The sequence below is a fragment of the Hippichthys cyanospilos genome, chromosome 1 (assembly GCF_059441005.1).
Source record: "Hippichthys cyanospilos isolate Australia breed blue-spotted pipefish chromosome 1, RoL_Hcya_1.0, whole genome shotgun sequence".
In the NCBI taxonomy this organism is placed as follows: Eukaryota; Metazoa; Chordata; class Actinopteri; order Syngnathiformes; family Syngnathidae; genus Hippichthys; species Hippichthys cyanospilos.
The window spans coordinates 8,879,718-8,898,832 of record NC_142369.1 but is presented as its reverse complement, the minus strand read 5'-3'; the positions used below and the strand labels follow the sequence as shown (position 1 = coordinate 8,898,832).

At 42.7% G+C, this 19,115-nt stretch overlaps 1 protein-coding gene across 3 annotated transcripts; it reads right to left on the bottom strand.

Moving 5' to 3' along the window:
* Positions 1-188: 188 nt before the first annotated feature.
* On the bottom strand, positions 189-18,535 carry neurl4 (neuralized E3 ubiquitin protein ligase 4). Of its 3 annotated transcripts, none has more exons than XM_088426595.1 (29): positions 18,314-18,535; positions 15,004-15,502; positions 14,178-14,243; positions 13,657-14,096; positions 12,520-12,631; positions 12,364-12,452; positions 11,220-11,292; positions 10,825-11,092; positions 10,567-10,748; positions 10,395-10,480; positions 9,353-9,515; positions 9,061-9,271; positions 8,908-8,984; positions 7,787-7,865; positions 7,549-7,718; positions 7,009-7,137; positions 6,788-6,933; positions 6,501-6,719; positions 6,324-6,422; positions 6,083-6,235; positions 5,135-5,302; positions 4,910-5,068; positions 4,650-4,829; positions 4,478-4,571; positions 3,695-3,802; positions 3,434-3,578; positions 2,930-3,042; positions 2,702-2,861; positions 189-1,793 (listed from the first exon to the last, which is right to left on the bottom strand). In XM_088426595.1, the coding sequence occupies exons 1-29, from the start codon at positions 18,533-18,535 to the stop codon at positions 1,586-1,588; spliced, it is 4,818 nt and encodes a 1,605-aa protein (XP_088282721.1). In that variant the 3' UTR covers positions 189-1,585. The 3 variants fall into 3 exon arrangements, with proteins under 3 accessions (XP_088282721.1, XP_088282729.1, XP_088282737.1); XM_088426603.1 differs by having other exon boundaries at positions 6,788-6,930; positions 18,314-18,486; XM_088426611.1 differs by having other exon boundaries at positions 6,788-6,927; positions 18,314-18,486.
* Positions 18,536-19,115: the final 580 nt, after the last annotated feature.

Sequence of the window (19,115 nt, the reverse complement as noted above, 5' to 3'; positions counted from 1 at the left end):
TTTTTGTTTCCTTTTGTCAAACATACCCTTTGGGATCCTTCTCGGATCCCAGCTGCTCGTAGAAGGTTATTGATCTTCAACCGAGATTGAGAACGCAAACAGTGAAAAATTCAGAGCCCTCATTTGAATATCATTCTGAAGGAAACGTTGGCTATCTTTTTTGGATGACTTTTTTTTGTTGTTGTTGATGTTCAAACATTGAAGATTTAAAAAAAAAAATGCAGTGGGAAAAGTAGCAGTAAACAACTTTGGGAATAATTTTGACTTCCCATTGCAATGGTCTAAAATACTGTTAACCTCTTTATTCACAGAAAAACTCACCTATTTGCTGTTTGTGCTCGTTCTGAAAGGTGCCAAGAGATGGCCCCCGCCTAGTAGAAAAAAAAAATGCAATTTTTCTATTTGCGGTTTAAACTACAGTGGTACCTTGCCTTTTGAGTGTGACAAATTAGTTTTTATTTCCCTTTTGTTGTGAGCAAATGCTTGAACCACAACATCCTGCCACTGTCCATTCAAATAGATAGCTTGGCAATGAGTGCAGTTACAACTAAAGGATGAACTGTTAGAATTCTTTACATTCTAGTTTATTAGGGCCTGACTGATGTGATTTTTTTTAAAGGCAAATTCCAATATTCGTCAGAATATAATTCAGATGACCAAATAATAATCTACAATCAAGTTTTTTTCCCCGTGATGTTTAAAGCAATAATATGTGAATTACAGGTAGAATATTTGATTGTTTTGCCTTAATTTGTCCTTTAGCTTTAAATAATCAGAAAAACTGACAAAAAACTGTTTGAGAATTATTATATTTTTCTATAATGTGTTCAAAAGTTCAATATTTGCACAAATCTGCCAATTTTTGTCAATTTAAAAGAGTCAGGGACTGGTTATTGTTCTCATACTCTTATTCAATTAAAAAATGCATTACAAAAAAATCTGAGCGTTTTTCGTGGAGTTGAATGGCTTATTTGAGTTGCAAGCACGGTAAGGAGCCGCAACAACTCACAAGTCGAGGTACCACGGTATGAGTGCAGGCAATTGTAAACCTTTTAAGGAGGATTGATCAGTTGCAGTTTTGGCTCAAATATTAGGGTATTAAGTGTATTCAAAAAAAGAAAACGAATGCTAGCTTTTTTTTGTCTGGGGACTTGTCAAGAAAAGGACTTGCTGAAGTGAAAAGGAAAACCCGGTCAGGCTCGTAATAAACTGGACCGGAACATAACCTGTAAACAACCCAGTTGTAACTTCAAGTGTTTTTTTGTTGCTTTTTTTTTTTTGCTTGTAAAAACTTTTCAGTCATAATTTAGTGACGTCGGGCCTGTAGGGGGGACGACCGGCCCGAAATAAAGGCAGGGTGCTCAACAAAACATAAACGTGTCATGTTGCTATTAGTCCAGTAAAAAAAAAAAAAAAAAAAAATCTTCAACATAAAGTGCAGGCAGTGTCTGTTCTTCTTTGAAACCGCCAGAATGAAAAACAATCATCTGGATCGAGGGGATCCCAGAGGAGTCTGTTGCTCAAAGGCAGGGCTTGGATTTGGTAGTCTATCAAAAGTCTCGGGACGGCGTCGGCGAGTGGGCGCTCACTCCACCCGCACGAGCAGGCCGTAGAGGAGCGTGCCGCCCTGCTCTTTCGTGATCCACTCGATCTCCGAGTTGCTGAAGCGGGGGTCCAGGGGCTCGCCGTGGCCCGGAGACTGCTGCGGCCCCGCCTTGTAGGAGCCTGGCCGCACGCACACCTGGAAGCCCACCTGGGCCTGGTGGCAGCGGTGAGAGCGGGGGTCCCGAAATCTGTTCGGGAGCGAGATGTCACCAAACTGGGTCAGTATGTGCTTGGAGATTTTTTTTTTTTTTTTTTTTAATAGACAGTCTATTCTCTCACTTCTCTTTGTAAAATTGGATTTGAGGGATTTTTTTCATCCATGGTCCATGATATGATGGAAAGATTTCAAGAATCTTGAGAAAGCTCTGCCTATAAAATGTGCATGGGTTCAAGAACACTTAGAACAAGGGGTGTCCAAATTTGTTTCCTCTAAGGGCCACAAACAGAAAAATCAAAGGATGCAAGGGACGGGCTGACATTTTTTGGGATCTAAATTATCAATCACATTGATATAATTCAATCAAGTGATCATATATTGTTTAATTAATACAACGTTTTATAAATCTAATACATATTTTATCTAGACAGACAGACAGACAGATAGAAAGAGAGGGAGGGAGGGGGAGAGAGAGAGAGAGATGTGCTGGGTGCTTAAATATGGACTCAACACAGTTCATAGCTACACATACAAAACAAATGGAAGGGGTGCTGTGGTCTGACGAGTCCACGTTTGAGATTTTTCAAATTGTTTACATAACTTACGGCTGCTGCATCTTTGGGCCGAAGAGGAAAAGGATCATTAGCGCAAAACCCAGCATCTAGGAGTGCGAAGGCCTCATTAGGGCTGAAAGATTTTGGCGCAACGACAGCTGCAATCTAAGCAGCGTCTTTTCCAGGGAAGGTCCCGGCTTATTTCAGCAATGCCAACCAGTGAAACTACACGTGTTACAAAAGCCTGGCTTCGGAATAAAAGAATTTTAGACCAGCCTGCCAGCAGTCCAGACCTATCTCTCAATACAAATACGCGGCATGTAAACATTAAAGTATGATAAATATCTCAAGCCAGAAGAATTAAAGACAGTAAAAGGAAACTTACTGCACTTTGGGAGCAAACGTCTCCAATCCGGAGTAGCGCATAGTGGGCGAGAGCCGCACTCTGGGCACCTCCCTACCGGTGGCGCTGTTCTCCTCCGGATCACTGTAGCCATCCGGGCCCTCCGCCTTCACCGGAGCCACTGAGAATATGGATGACGTTCCTGCGGCGGGAATTCATTTGTACGGTTGATTTCGAGGCGATGAAAAGAATGATGTTGCAACTCTGTACCAGGAAGCAGCTGACTGTGATCCAGCGTGCGTCGCAGGGCCCCCACGCTGGTGCCGTGGTATGCTATGTGCCACTTCTTTAGTGCATTAGAAACCTCACAGTGCGGCTTGATCCTGGAAAGACGTTAAGGCCATGGTAATCCCAAAGTTAGTAACCATTGGATTTCAAGCAAGTGTCAAGTTAGTTCTATTTGCCATAAATACCCAAAGTTGGGCTCCATACATGTTCCACCAAGTTATATATATTAATATTCCTGCGTGTGAACAAGGATGTACTCGGACGTTGGTTCAGTCTGCTCGCTTCTTTTATTGAAAATAATGCCGTAATAATCTCAGCTAACACGAGCTGCTGTATCCCCTAGCGGGTCGCTCATTTTTAAAATTCAGATTCCCGAATTTTAAACAGGTTTCACTTGTCATACAGTTCAAATAAAAGTCAAATTGAGTCGAGAAAGTCCCAAGTCCTCAAACCGGCGACGCGAACGTGACTCGAGCGCCCTCTCACCTGAGGGCGAAGCAGCACCATCCGAAAGGCAGAGCGTAGTCACGCGGCGGCTCTCCTCTTTTGTAATAAGCCTCGTCCCCCCGCAGCTTGTGGCAGGACTCGCAGTAGCACAGGTTGTACTTTGCATCTTCACTGAAGTAGCCGTCTGACGCCACCGACAAATAATCAGTACTTGGACGTCTTTTAATTTTTTTTTTTCAATTAAGCACAGTCGGTGCACTTTTGCCACCTAACGATGTGAGGCAAGAGAGTGAAAGTCACCTGGTAGGGTGAGGAGGTCCTTGAAGCGGGAGCACAGTGCTTGGTACTCGCAGGACTTGTTAGGGTTGACCTCGGGAGGGGGTGTCCAGCACACACTCTCTTTAATGCCTGCATGCAAAAAACAAAGGATCTTAGACCGCTTTTCACTGAATTTTGAAAATACTCAAGGTTGAATTTGCTATCAAAGTCAATCATGATTGTGGTTTCCAGTATAGGATTTACGCGAGAGCCCCATTTATACTCCATCGACATTGTTTGACAGAAAAGCTGATATTTGTCTAAATAAAATTTCTATAAACTTGTCATAATCAGATGATTTTATGGTCCCTCAACACTTACAACAAAGATGTGACAGGCAGAATGTTTTAGATTTTTACATTTCTTTGTTTGGTTCACGCTGACGCAAGAAAAATTTGCAAAAAATGGCTGATTTTCGTTTAGGATGGGGGGTATTCTATCATTACCAGAAATGTCACTATTAAATCATTTTAAACATCAATCTCTTGATTTAGATTAATTATACAATATATTTTTTATAATCTAGGAAAGTTCGTGAGTTTTTTTTTTTAATCTATCAAAATGATTAGCATTAGCACACTTGTGATTACCTTTTAAGGTCGCCAACCCAAATCATTACCTTTGCCTAACAATGTAATGTGTTCTAAAATAATAATTGTAAACTGTCAATAAAATCGTTCCATACTTGCTAACACTTAAGAGGAAATATCAGCCATGAATCCATGAGGCCCTAATTTATACTCTTAACATTTTGAAGTCATCTACCGTCAACCATGTCCGCCTTCTCCATGTCACCCTGACAGCGGGCTTCGCCACCTTCTCCACCCACAGCTGGCACGTTATTTGTTACTATAGTAACCTGACAGGATGACACAAACAATCAAAGTGTTAATTCTGGTCTGTTTTAAAGATGCCCATAATGTCATATAAGGCCTACCTGTTCACATTGACCATAAAGATCAATGAAGGGGTAGCAGGGGGAGGGGATGTCCTGCGCTGCCACCCCCTGGTCCATGCCGTTGACATAAAGGTGGAGACAACTGTTGGCGTCCACCAGCAGACCCAACACTGTCCCTTCGGGACATGTGTCCAAATTAGGACCGTAGTTCTCGCAGATCTGAGAAGGGAGATGTTTGTGGTAAATTTCCAGTATACTTTTTTGTTGACGGGAAATTGTGAGCGCTTTTGTGCGTCTACTTTGAGGGAGTTGTGGAAAATGGAGTCCCTCTGCAGCAACCAGGCTGAGCGTTTCAGGCAGCACGCCGTCGAAGGGAAGTTGAGGCGATCCGGGGAGTGACCGATCACCCCTAGCGACAGCGACGACGTCCACGACGGATTGAGCCGGTCGATCTGAAACTGGGCAGCAAAAAGTAAATTGACAAACGGAACCTTGGTCGGCGTGTCAAACGAGTTGCGAGATACCTGGAAGAGCTGCTGCTGGATCAGCGGTTGAGCGGTGACCAGCAGGCCTTGGTTGTAGCTGGACACTCTGGCCGCCGTCAGCTTCTGATTGGACAGCTGGATGTTCTTGCCGTGGTTTTCCAGGAAAGCCATGGGGGTGGGCATCAGTGGGCACGACTCACTCGCCACCTGGGAAGAAAAACGGAGCAAAGATACAGTAACAATTAGATTCACCTACGGACAATTTAGTTTCAGGTGGAGAGCATGAACATGAGACATGCGAGGCAGATGTGCTAACCACTCATGTGCCATGCTGCCATTCTAATTAGGCTTATTGGTCTATTTTTTTTTGGTTCTTAATGCAAGATGATGCTTTTTTATGTAGTATAAGTATGTAAGCCATTCATTTTTAGAACCATGTTGCAAGATGACTACAACTCCAAAGATCTTAAAACTAATGGCAGTGAATGGCCTACAAGATTATATTGGCTACTGCCTGAATGATGATTGTTATGTCTGATTGTCAATTATGTTTTAAAGGTTTTTTTTTCATTTTTTTCAAAAAGTAGAAAAGTACAACACAAGACAAAAGATAGACAAACGCTCATGTTCCCCCTGAAAACATTTTTTTCTCTTTGTTGTAAGGTTTTAAAAATACAATTGAGCTTTGTCCAATCTAAAATGAATTATGAAAGAATTAAGTTTTTTGTTCACTGCTAGATGTTGCTAAATCCTACATGTTGTAAAAAAAAAATAAATAAATGCAATTTTGTTTTGTTAATTTTCTTAAAACCACAATGACTTTGCTTATTAGTCTAAGTCGTTTTCTTAGCTGGTGCTGGGCAGAAGTCAAGTTCATTGCTGCCATCTAGTGGCCATAGGCTGAAACGAACGTGTCCGGCAAATTTTGCTCCCCCGACCCCTCCAGTGTATTCCTATTCTTCATACTCGTTAACTGTGCTTCCGTACCTCCCTGACCGGTGTGCTGTCATCCTCTCCTTCACTGCAGCTTCCCGAGGAGAGCGAGGATGCTTTGAGGGCTTCCACATCCTCAATCAGAGTGGAGCTGACAAGTGACATGGCCGTAATCCGTCCATACAGGTCCAAAACTGCATACACGTTCTTTAAAAAAAAAAAAAAAACAGGGGGCGTGTCCACTGGAGTATGAATTACACAGCACGTGTGTAAACTTGCATGATTTCAGGTGTACCTTGGCTACGGCTGTGGCTGCAGGTCCCATGTCCTCGCCGTCAATGAAAATGTGCATGGTGTCATCGCTGCATCTCTTCACGCCCACGCGGTTCCCAACCTAAAGAGCAAACAGACATCCGCTAAGATTGTTGTTCGCTCGGCTAGATGAAAGAGTAGCAGTAAAACATTTCTTCACCGTCAGGCGGTCCAGTGAGCAGCCGTAGTTCTGACGCTGCAGGACACCATTGCGCCGGACCTCGGAGCCGCACAGCAGCCAGGTGACCTTGGCGCGAAGCTGCGGGAGGGAGGGCGAGAAGCCGGAGAGCGGGCACGACGGCAGCTCGGGGGGCGGCAGCGTGGTCAGGCCCACGTGGAGCGAACCGCACCACTGCTCGTCCACCTCGTCGATCCTAACCTGCAAAAAAAAAAAATTTAATCAGATTTGGTCGCCAAACTACTTCATGAGTCCAACGATTTGGGAACCTCAAACAGCTCGTCCACTTTGAGTTCCTTGGCACTGAAAACAATGCCGTGGGCGTAACCGCCCGCTCGGACGGCCTGGCAGCCCTCGCCGAGCAGCACCACGTTCTTGCCGTGTTTCCCGTGGAATCTGTGGGCAACTCCTGCTGCTATGCAAACACAGACGCGCACATATGTGGCAAGGAATCTTGCGAATCAGGTTCAAGTGCCTGCGTCTTTCCCACCTGGGGATTGAATTGGGAAGCTCTTCTCAGTTACGTTGCTGGTGCACAAGCTGTTGTCCAGCGGGCCAGAGGAGCTGGTGATGGACACTTGAACACACTGACCATACAGATCGATCACAGCAAACACATCTACGAAAAAAAAAATAAGACAGGATGGTAAGTTCAGCTTTTTTGTCACCTTTAAGTTCCTGACATGCGAATTGAGCATTCAAAAAAAAAAACATAGTGCATGAACAGGCAATAGAATTGTGGCAAAAAAAAAAGCTTTGATGCGTGATAGCTTAGGATAGTTAGCCAAAAAATGGTTAGCATTAGCCCTGCTTATCATCGCTACTGTGTATTGCTGTGCCTCATCCGAAAAATGAGATTTAAAATGTTGCAAACTTGCACACGCCATTTAACGGATAAGAAAACAAACAATTTTCCAGACCAGAGGAGGACGCGGCAGCGGGCGTCAATGTTGATGACATAAAATCTAAAAGGCATGCAATGTGACAGGCCTGCTGGTAAACGTTCATTTTGAGAAAGACCTTCTCTGACCTGGCGGCAGACCCGAGCAAGCGACACCCTGATCCACGCCGTTGATATAATAATGCAGGTCACCCACGGCCGAGCGCATCATGCCGATGCGCGAGCCCGACGTCAGCGAGTCCAGGTCGCAGCCGTAGTTGTTGCGCATGGTGTTGCCGTCCTGCATGATGGCCGTCCCGCTGACCCAAACGACAGACAACTCAAACGACTGCACCCAAGCACGCGGTTCAAAGCCGCTTTTGTTTACCTGAGCATCCACGTGTCATAGTCGATGTCGGTCATAGTGTTGGGAAATTCGAGCTCTTCGGGCCTGATGGCAGTTACCCCTACGCACAAACAAACTTGTTTTTTGGATTATGGTAATAAATGGTCATAAACAACTTAACATTTGTCATTGGTGCAGATAATGGGAGTGAAGGCAGAAATGCTGAATGAAAAGAGGAAAATGTGGAACGAAATTTGTGTAAGGATACCTAACAGGATGGAATCATACCACAAAGTAGTACAATTAGTAGTACAATTTTTCTAATGTAAATTTGAAAATCATTTCCACTTAATTAAAGTAGCTGGAAAAAAAAAACTAAAAAAGATGGACAAGGTTTTTTTTTTTTTAAACTTGACTGATGATGAATATTTTTTTGTGGGAACTTTTGGGAAATTGTACAATTTTGCTGAATTTAAAATTTTGGGATGTGAATTGAGTTATGTGAGTTACTGGGACTAAATAGGGAATGTTTTGTCGGTATTATAGTGGAGAAAATGTAGAATTTTTGGTCAGTGGAAATTGTTAAAGTTTAAAATTGTTATGAAGGTGAACTGAATGAGGTGAAGACTTAAAATTGACTGGAGGAACAACTTGAATCCATTTTTGTTTTTTAAAAAGTGTAATTGAGAACGAATATGGATTTTTTTTTGGTAACTTTTTAAGAAAAACGCAGAATTTTTGCAACTTTTGGCCCCGAGCATTGAATGAGTCGATCGTTTTCAATTTCAATTTGGGAAAATGTGAATCTATTTTTGAAAGTGTCACTGGGACTAAACAAAATGTTTTGGTGGTTATTGCAAGTGGTGAAAATGTTTAAAATGTAGTCATTTTTGGGGGGGATTTTTCAAGTTGAAAACCAATCCTCAGGTGAATTATGATGAGCTGAATAATTTGAATTTGTATATGAATAAAAAAGATCATAAATTTGTAAAGTTGAATGATTGATGACCTTTGAGGGAAAAGCGGCCTCGTTGTGAATGAAAAGGGAATTTGTAATGAAAAAATACTAGCCCGAATTTGTGCAAATTGTTGAAATTGGAATGATGCGAATCAGATGAATGATGTGATTGTGCAGACTCAAACACAACTTTTACATGGCCGACCTGCTTCTATTGAACCTGACCAGCGGTCCACCATCTTCTGAATGATGATTTCAAAAAGCTCTCCGTCTCGAAGGCACCTGAAACGAGCCGAGGAATGTCTTTCAATACTCCGCAATCTTTTTGACGATTTTCAACTTGCGGGCACATCCTCACCTGTTGGAAATGACAATGGCGTCGTTGAACTCGCTGCGGCAGTTCTGGCGCAGAGCGGTGCGCCCCCCGTTGGTGATGACGGCATTGGTTCCGTGCAAGTGATGGAAACGCAGATCGGTGGTGGTGCCGGCGCCCAATATGGAGCACGGGCTCCCAGGAGACATGGCCGCGGGTCCCTCTGAGCTGTCCTCCGGAAGAGGGGGGAGGTCCACTGATCCGCGGAAGAGAAAAAAAAACAAGGACGCTTTTTAGTTTTCCCCAAGGAGATTGTCTCGCCATGAGTCGCGCTCACCCATGTCGTCCATGATGGTGGCCTGGGCGGCCTGGCCGTAGAGGTCCACCACGGCGTAGACGCTGGGGGGAACATTCCAAGCCGCTGGGCCCTGAGCCACACCGTTGACGAAGAAATGGAGACTGCCGTCTTCTTTGCGTACGACGCCGACGGTGTCGCCCGCCTGTATCGGCCAATGACGTCGCATTCAGACGTTAGTAAGTCTTTCGTTTTCTGTAGCATCAAAATCAGCAACGTATTACATAAGGCCCACTTGATGTGGACTTCTTTTAGGCTGGGTGCCTAATCCGAAAACTGAATAATCAGTCGATCAATCGAATAAGTATTGAAGGAAAATTCTTTTTTGGAGTCTTAAAGACACTCAAGACAAGAATTACAGGCAGAATATTGAACTTTACTTTGTCCTTTTGGATTTGGTTTAGGGGCGGACCAGTTAATTGGCCGGCCAATCAAAAGCTCAATTACGGCCCTTCAAACATCGGCCAAAAATAATCAACCAAATGACCAATATTTGCTGATTATTTGAACGTTGTAGCTTTATGTATTCTTAAACACTTGAAGCAGGTGTACACAATTAACACTGTTGCCATTACTTGAATCACTACCGTAACCTTGTAATCCTACGCACAGAGTATCATGCAATTTGTCATCATTTAAAGACAAATCGAATATTCGTTTAAATGAAGATTTTAATTGAAAGGAGCAATGCAAAGGTTGTGCAAATAATTAACCAGATCATGATTATCAAAATACATGAATTGATAACCATTTTTGATTCATCATTTTGGGATGTGGTTTAATTTAAAAATGTCAGAATCTTCAAAGTTTCAGCCGTGCAATCTCCATATAAACAGATGCTTAATCTTCGCTTTCTTACACAATTATTTTGTCATAATGTTGGGTTACTGAATCAAGAGATTACAAACGAAAATGTTTTTTTTCCACATTTATCAAGAAAAAAATGAGACAGATGAAATCAGTTATTAATATAATGGTTAGTTGCAGCCTTATTGAAAAAAAAAAATAATAAAAATTCACACACTTTCAGGCGGTCTAGGTTGTGTCCATATTCATCCAGAATTGTTGTTCCGTTGTGCATCACACCATTCCCCGTCATCATCCATGTCCCTGGAGATAAAAATATATTGTCCAAATGTATGGAACACCAAGAGCTTCTCTTTGCTCTGTTCCTTAAATTGACATGTAATGTTCACCTGAGCGCAGGTTGGTCATAGTGGAGGGCAGCTGCAGGTAGGCGGGATTGTGCGTGGTGACCCCGATTTCGATGGAGCCCGCCCACTTGTCCACCATCTTGTCGATACGAACCTGGAACACTTCGTTGGAGCGCAGCGGCCTGCTGCTGAGCACCACTCCGTGATTGAAGTCGTCTTTGGCGCTGGGTAGGGGGGAAATTACGCATGTGATGTTTTGCAGCAAAACCTTGAAGAAATAAAATGCGAACATATGCTTACTGCGGCCTGAGCGCCGTCCTGCCGTCGCTAATGATGGCGGCTTTCTGGCCGCAGTTGGCGTGGAAGAGTAACCGCTCGGGCGCGTCGGCGTCCGGGGTGAGCGCCGGCCGGGGTCGCCCCACGTCGGGCGACATGGCCCGCATGATGGCGTTGTTGCGGCGGAGGCGCTCGCTGTGGTTGTGATTGTGGACAATGGTGACCTTGACAGCCATGCCGTAAAGGTCGACCACGCCGTAGACCACGGCCGGGGTCTGCGCTGCTGCCACGCCTTATGAGGAAATGACCTTTTTAACCCTTACATTCTTGGAGGGTCAAATTTGACCTGTTTTGACATTTGACGTTTTTGCCAAAGATATATGAGTGGATGGGGGGGCGGGGCTATTCATTTATCTCACCTTGGTCAATGCCATTGATGTAGAAATGAAGTGCACCGCTAGCTTTGCGCATCAGCCCGATGTGGTCGCCCTCCTGGGAATCATGACAAGAAACACAATGACACCGTGCTCCTGAAATTTTTAGGGGACAGATGAGGGGGAAAAAAAATCAATAATTTGATGCCTTGTGTACAAATGTTTGAGTCTTTGGAGTGCCTGCGGATTGTACTCACTGGGATTGCAATATTACAATAATTGGAGCCCCCGCAATATGGATTTTGTTTTTTTAGGCATTTTCTGTTGTTTGGCAGAATTAATTTGATAATTGATTAATCAAACAATTATTTTTAAAAAAATCGAATTTATTTTTCAGTTCCTTAACACGCATGAACACACAAACACAAGTACAAAAAGAATTTTTTTTTTTTTAAGGTTTTTCGGGGGGTGGTTTAAATGTTTAAATGTCATTAGTGTAGTTGTGAGTAGTTTGTGTTCATGTGTATGTAAAAAACATATTATTCAATATCATTCCAAAGCACCCATACAGTATAGAATTACAGAATTATTGTGTACATAAATATGGTATCAGCTATACCGGGTTATTATGATTTGGTGGCAGCGGCCACAGTCTCGAATATATTTGAAAGCTTTTATTTTTATTGGAAAAGCTTAAGTGCAATTTTATGACAGAGACGCCCCACATCTCGCTTTTCAAATACTTGTACCTATCAAATTACAGACTGAAACACAATATTGCGGCTCATCTGATATGGATTTGTTTTTGCAGCCAATGCCTGCATTTGGAGGAACAATATTCTGATAACACATTAATAGGCTGATGAATAAAAAATTCTCAACACTTAGAGCAATAAAATATAAATACAAATTATTTGATTGTTTTTGAATACCTTGTCTTTCCATTTTTTAACATTGTAATAAAATCTAAAATGGGTACAAATCTGCCATTTTTGCTGATGTAAAATGTTAATCTGAACAAAAGCGATGTAAATAGCACGAAATCAAACATAAACTTCAGTCTTTATCATCTTTGGATCTGAAACTTCAGTGAATTTTGAAAACAAAGGAATTGATCTTGCTTTCCCAATACTTTTGGAAGGGACTGTATACACTGTGCAAACACAAGTATGTGCACATGCTTCCAAACCTGTAGTTCATCCAGGCTAAACTCGCAGTATTCCCGTCTGGTGCCTTTGCCATTGGTCAGTATCCCGCAGCCGCTCATCATGATCGTGCCTGCCGTTGATGGGTTGAACTCGATTGGTTTAGTGGCGCTTGTCTAGCGTGATTTTGTGCGCGGTACCTGAACGCAGATTGGTCATGGTTGCAGGATAATCCAGATTGTTTGGGATGTGCGTGGTCACGCCAATCTCGATGGAACCCGACCACTTGTCCACCAGCTTATCAATGCGGATCTGAAAATTCATTGACAAAATGATCATGGAGGCACAAAGAACATTGATTTTTTTTCTTCAGTATCACCCGAACAACTGTCTGATTGCCTTATGCAACAAAGATTTTCAATAGAGTTGAAATCAGGGGAATTATACTTGTCACACAGCTTAATTTTGCTCAAGGACTATGTTTGATTGTGTGTCTGATCTGCACTCAAAATAATGATGTTATGGAACTGATTTAGTTTATCCTTGAACAGTCAATTCATTTGTGCTTTGTTTGGCTTGATCTTTGTTTTTGGCACCGCCTCTGGCCGCTGTTGATATTACATTTTGTAGTGAGGAAGGATTGCGTGGCTTCAATTGAGAGCAGTCCCTGTCCGTGACACACATGTTGTTGTCTCTCTGTGAAATCTGATCCACGGGTGTCTGTAAGGTGTCTTGCAAGAATGTTGTCATTTATGATAATGTATTGCTATTTATATGACCAAAAAAATAACTGAATTTTTAATATACCCAAAGTTACTTTGTTTGTTGGCCCAACAACTTATGATTGTAGATAACATGCTAGCTAATGTTACTTGTCATCTTCAGCATGTTATATGGTGCTGCCTTGTATGCATTTCGCTCGTTAGCATTTTCGTTTGTGCCAGGTATTTGCCTTTGGTATATATAAGCATATGCAAAGGTTTTGCATTGATAAGTACTCATTTGCATCAAATTAACGTTTTGTATTGAAATGAATAGCATTTGTATTTCAGTTACAGGATTGATTTCATCAATGTAATTTGTGTATTGCGCCTTAAAAGTATTTTCGAGACTCAAGCAAGCTGAGGGCTCCCATTAGTTTGTCGTTAATGGTGAGTTCATATTTTATATTCGTCATTCGACCCCCTCCCTCAAGCAAAAGGTTGGGGACCTCTGCTTGAGAATACTTTTAACTTGACAATGGCAAAAAGCACCATTTTATGGTTGCGAAATGTGGTGGCGCCCCATTTTGAGACGCTGTACACCGTGTGCTCGTTTAATCACGTCTTGATGTTCACCTCAAACATCTCGTTGTGTCGCAGCGGCCGGTTGGTCATCACCACGCCGTTGTTGAACTCATCCAGTGGTCGCCGCCTCTCTGCCGTCTTGTTGTTATTGCTCAGTTTGATCAATGTGCCGCATTTCTCGTGGAAGAGCAACGCGTCATTGGTGGTCAAGCCGCCCGGCACGGCGGCAGAAGCTCCTCCTCCGGTACCGGCGGGGCTGCTGTTGCTGTTGCTAGCATCCCCCGCTCCCATCCCGCTGTCATTGCTCGGCGCGCCTGATCTGCAGCCGCTCCTCATGTTGTTTCTTGACGAGGAGTTGTCACTTCCCGTGGCGCCGCTTCCCCCTGTGCCGCCGCTGCCGCCGCCTTCGTCCCCTCCGCCTTCATCCTCGGCTTGGTAGAAGGATACTATCGCGTTGTTGAACTCGTCAAAGAGTTGGTGCTCTGTTAGAACTGACAAGAGCCAAGAATAGTCAAATAAATAAATGATCTGTGTTACAAACTTTTAGTTGCTTCATTGACGGGTTTTTGTACCGGCATCTGGCTCCAGGTTATTGGGGAACTTGTCTGGTCTGCTGTGACCGCAAGTAAGCTCAGGCACTAAAAGAGGATAAGATAGCAAATCATTAAGTACAGTGTTTTGCTTTATGTGTGTTTTTTTTATTTATTCAGTCATTTTAGTGGGAAAATTTCATTTATTGTCTATAATTAATTGAATAACCAAATTATTTTTTATGTACAATTTAATCAGATGCCAGATTAATCGGCGTGCTCTGGTTATTATCATTTTATTTTTCAGATTGATTAGGATTACGTTCACTCAAAAAGAAAAAATTACAAACATCAGGTTTTTCATTTGGAAGGCGATGATGAACATTTTGGCCTATTGCTATCCCATTTTGCTGATATTTACAGACCAAACCAATAACCAGATCATTAAAAAAATTGATTTCCATTTTCTGAACAGTCAATAAAAGAAGTCCGATCTCGTTTCAATTAAAACATTTTTTTAACATCCGATTCATCAATTGACAAAATAATCAATTTGAATAATTGATCAAGTACTAAAATAACTGTTTATTTGGAGCCCAAAACACAACTCTGACATGTGGACTGATCAATCGAATAGATTTTTTTTTTTTTTGGGGGGGGGGGGATTCACCAAAATTTGACTTAGAAAGATTTGGCTCGAAGAAAGCAATACATAAACATAACTTGAAGGGTGTAAAAGTCAGGCCAATTATAGCACATCACGAATAAATCAAAAGCAGTTTGTGCTATGCTGAGATTCTGTCTCGGTGCGCAGCATCTATTACAAATGATTATTTGGAACGTCGTGCTGTATTAAGCGTTTGCTTACCTTGGTCTCCTATCATGACTCCATTCAAGGCTGCCACATTCATCAGCGCCGCGATGCCGGCGTCTTCTCGCACGTCGCGGACCACCACCTCGTCCTCCTCTTCCTCCTCCTCCTCATCCCGGATGGCGGTCTCTCGCTCGGCGGAGGGGAGCGGCGGCTCGCAGCTCACCACCGTCACCTGCGTGCACTTTCCGTACAGGTCCACCACCGCCCACAACTTGGGGGGCAATCCGCTGGCGGCCGCGCCGCAGTCCTGACCGTTGACCCACAAGTGGAGCTCTCCACGGGAGCTGCGCTGTATGCCCACTCGATCGCCCTCGGCCAGCTGGTCCAGATCGCGGCCGTACTCTTCCAGTACCGAGCGACCGTCCCGGAGCACCGAGCAGCCCGACACGATCCAGGAGCCGCCCTTCAGGCCAGTGGCGCTGCTAGGGAAGTCCAGCAGGGCGGGGTCCAGCGTCGTCACGCCGATTTCGATGGAGCCGCTCCACGAGTTCACCTGGGAAGGGGTGCAAAAGGGCCAAGCTGAGAGACAGGGGCAACCCACACAGGACAGGAGAAACATTTTCTTCCAGATGATGGCGAAGACGCCGAGTTTGTGTTAAAGTAGTGCCCGATTAAAAATTGCAGGTGGATAAAAGCAATTTCTTCTATGATCCGCTGGGATATTTTTAGTGAGGAATGTAGCTTACGTAGAATAAAGCATCTTGGCGGCAGGGGGGGCACAGCAGTATAACAGAAGCAGCATTTTTAGCATATTCGGCTCGACATCAGAAAGGAAAAAAAATGTCCCGTCACACGTCAAAAGCAGAAGATGTAAAGGGAAAGACATTCGTTTGCAGGGGACATTTTGTGAGTAATTAACTTTTTATTTATGGAAATAGTTGGGGCTCAGGAGTGCCTGCTCAATCATTAAGTGTGAAATTAAATAATCAACTGAATGCTTATAGACAAGTGAAGTCGGATTTGTTATTTATTTCCCTCAATCCTCAAAGTCAGTATCAGATAGCAGTGAGGCTGCTGATACTCGCCACTGATACTTAAAGTGGTAAAGTGGTGGATACCCTCAAGTTAGTCCGCCTTAAAGGTCAAGCACTTTTTTCAATTTTGTTGCAAACACGTGACGATGAGAATAAAGAACTGTTCTATTATATATAAGAAAAAAGGGTATTTGGAAATGACTATATAAAATATCCATTCAAAACTGAATTGTCAATTGTACACTGTAGTGTTAGTTTCAAATTGATCAATTATTGAGCCTTGATGTAGCGAGTGAAATAAAAGAATCAAGAATGACGTATAGGCTTGTTAAGACAATGTTACGACATCTGAGAACTGTTTAACTGTTCAGAAATATTTTTGTCTACTCTTGAGATTTAAACAAAGCAATATAAAAATTTTACTAAATGCGTGCACAAAATCTATAAATACATAATGCTCGGTCAGATTATGCTGTCAAAGCAAAACGCATCACATGACAAGCCGCCTCTGAGTTCATCTCCATCCTATAAAAAGAAAGTCTAATAACGTGAAACAATATCGATTCAAATCTATTTTGTTTTTGGTTCTCGTCACTTGGCGATGCGGAGCTTCCACTAAAGCAGCTGCCAACCGTCTTGCGTCGGAATGACAGCAACCACCCGCGCACACGGGTCACCATGACCTTGAGGCAGTCCAATATAGCAGATCAATGTAGTGAGGTAATCGAGTTTTTTGAGTCAATAACTGAGATTTGCAATAAATAACAGCGGAGACAACGGAGCAAAGGTTCAAAAATGTAAATATGCAGGGGATCACTGTAGTACCAATATGAAAAGTGCCTTCCTCTGAAAGCTGAGTGGGCTGCAAACGGAATGGATAACAGTGCCAATCTAGATACACTGTGATGGAAGGGAATTGATTTTCTGATGTGCTATATGCATAAATCCAATGAGAGCCTGAAAGAATCACATGGGCTAAATGGATTATCACCAGCTGGGTGAAATGTACAAAATTTAGAAAGGGGGAAGACGGGCTCATGTCATGGATATTACATTTTTGAATGTCTCCAACTGTCGTCACGAGGACATCCATTGGTTGGCAAGAGTTAGCTTTTTGTCCAGACCAGTTTGCTGGAATAATTTTATAAAACCAACTTTGAACGGTTGATTTTCTATAACATAACATTTGGTCATTCATTATTCAGTGGAAATGTGCTATTTGGCTTTCTGTGTTCATAATTGTTTTTCATTAATGAACTGCGGGATGCGCTGATTACTTTCAGACAAAGATAGTTTAAAAATAGTTTAGAAATACTGAAAAAAATATGACAACCACCAAAGCTAACCTAAGCTGTGTGCAATTTGTTAAACTAGCTCGGCTGCAGCTGAAAAATGACTCGCCAGTTTATCTTTAGATTGACACGCTAGGTTGTTAATTTTGTTGCAGTCTGCTTCATAAAAAGACATTTTTGACAACTGTAAAATTTATACTGGGGCTTTATTTTATGTTTCAAACTATGCCAACATCTCATCTCATTCTCTTGAAATCAATCTCATGCGACATCTTGGAATTTGGGGCTAATCCCAACCCTATTCATTCTATACCTGAGTGCATAAATCGTTTATTTATTTTCAACTATAGCATAGACTTTCCTATAGAAATGAACTGAAATGCCAATCTGTTCCATGACAGCTGGCCATTAATTCGACATTTACAATCTTTTATTTACAAACGACACTTGACACAATGCTTACGATAAGAGCAGCAGATAAAATTGTTTAAACCAACATTTAAGCTATTTAGCTTTCCTCCAATCACTTTGCTTAGCCATTGAAGAGTTTGTTTACCAATGATGCCACCTGAATATTCGCCACCCGGAAGTACACTGCGTGACGTCATCGCGAAAAGGTCCTATTAGCAAAGGAGCTAACCAGAGACGGCCAAGACAACCGAAAAAAAGCAAAACCGAGCTACATCACCATGCTAATTAAGTTGCTGGATTTAAGTCGTGTTAGCCACCGGTCGTTTCGCATGTTAGCGGCTCATTAGCATGAATAAAAAACACACTGCATAGTGACCAATTAAAGCCATTTACTGTATGCGGGTGTTTATATGCAAAACGACATTTCTATCACAAACAGCAAATTCCTTCAATGAGAGACGCAGTGAAGAGCGACTCTAAATCAGGGCTGTAGGCAGGAGGAGCCCCGCGATAGCCCGGTCCCAGCGAGCGCTGTCCTCGCATTCCCCGTCTCGTCACCCCCGCCCGCCCGGCTCCAAGCAAGCAGCAGCAACAGCAATGGCGGGGGCCTGTGCCACTAGTTTTTACCTTCTTGTCGATACGGACAGTGAAGACGTCCCTGTCTCTCAGCGGTTCCTTGCTGAGCACCAGGCCGTGGTTGAACTCCTGCACCGGCTGGTTGCGCCGGGCGGTGCGGTTGGAGTTGGAGAGGCCGACCAGCTTTCCGCTCCGGGGATGCAGCTCCGCCGCCATCTTCAGGGGGCGGCTAGTTTTCACGACAGTAGCAGCGGTTTGCGTTAGTGACGTCATAGCAACTGCTCATTTACGGCAGCCGCCCGGCTGCTTGTTTACTTGTTTACGACTTTCAAGATTTCATTTCGCTTTCAAGATTTCATTTCGCTTTTTTAGCGACTGCATAAGGTTAACCTAACATCCGTTTGTGCCCTAGTTCAATTCATATTCAATTAGGCTTAATTTCGTTAGATTTGCATTAATAAAGCGATCATGTAAAATGAAGTACAGTATATAAATAAATAGTGATTTGAGGACACAAATAGTGGCTAGACTGAGTGAAAGCGAGGATTAAACCATATTTCCGTTATGTAATACTAATAATATTTAAATTGGCATATTTTATAGTATTTTTTTAACCCGAGAAGAGCAAATTAAGGCACATTGTTGAATAAAATTCTTTGATTATTAGTCTCCCATTACAATTATGAAAGATGAAAAAACACAAACAGCATTTTTTTAACATTTGAACGATAAATACTTTAGAGGGAAAGGGGATTAGCCAATGTTCATAAGAATAATCTAAAAATGATGGTTAAAAAAGATGTGATTTATTGGAAAAGGTGTAAATGCATTTGAATTTAACAAATTATAATTT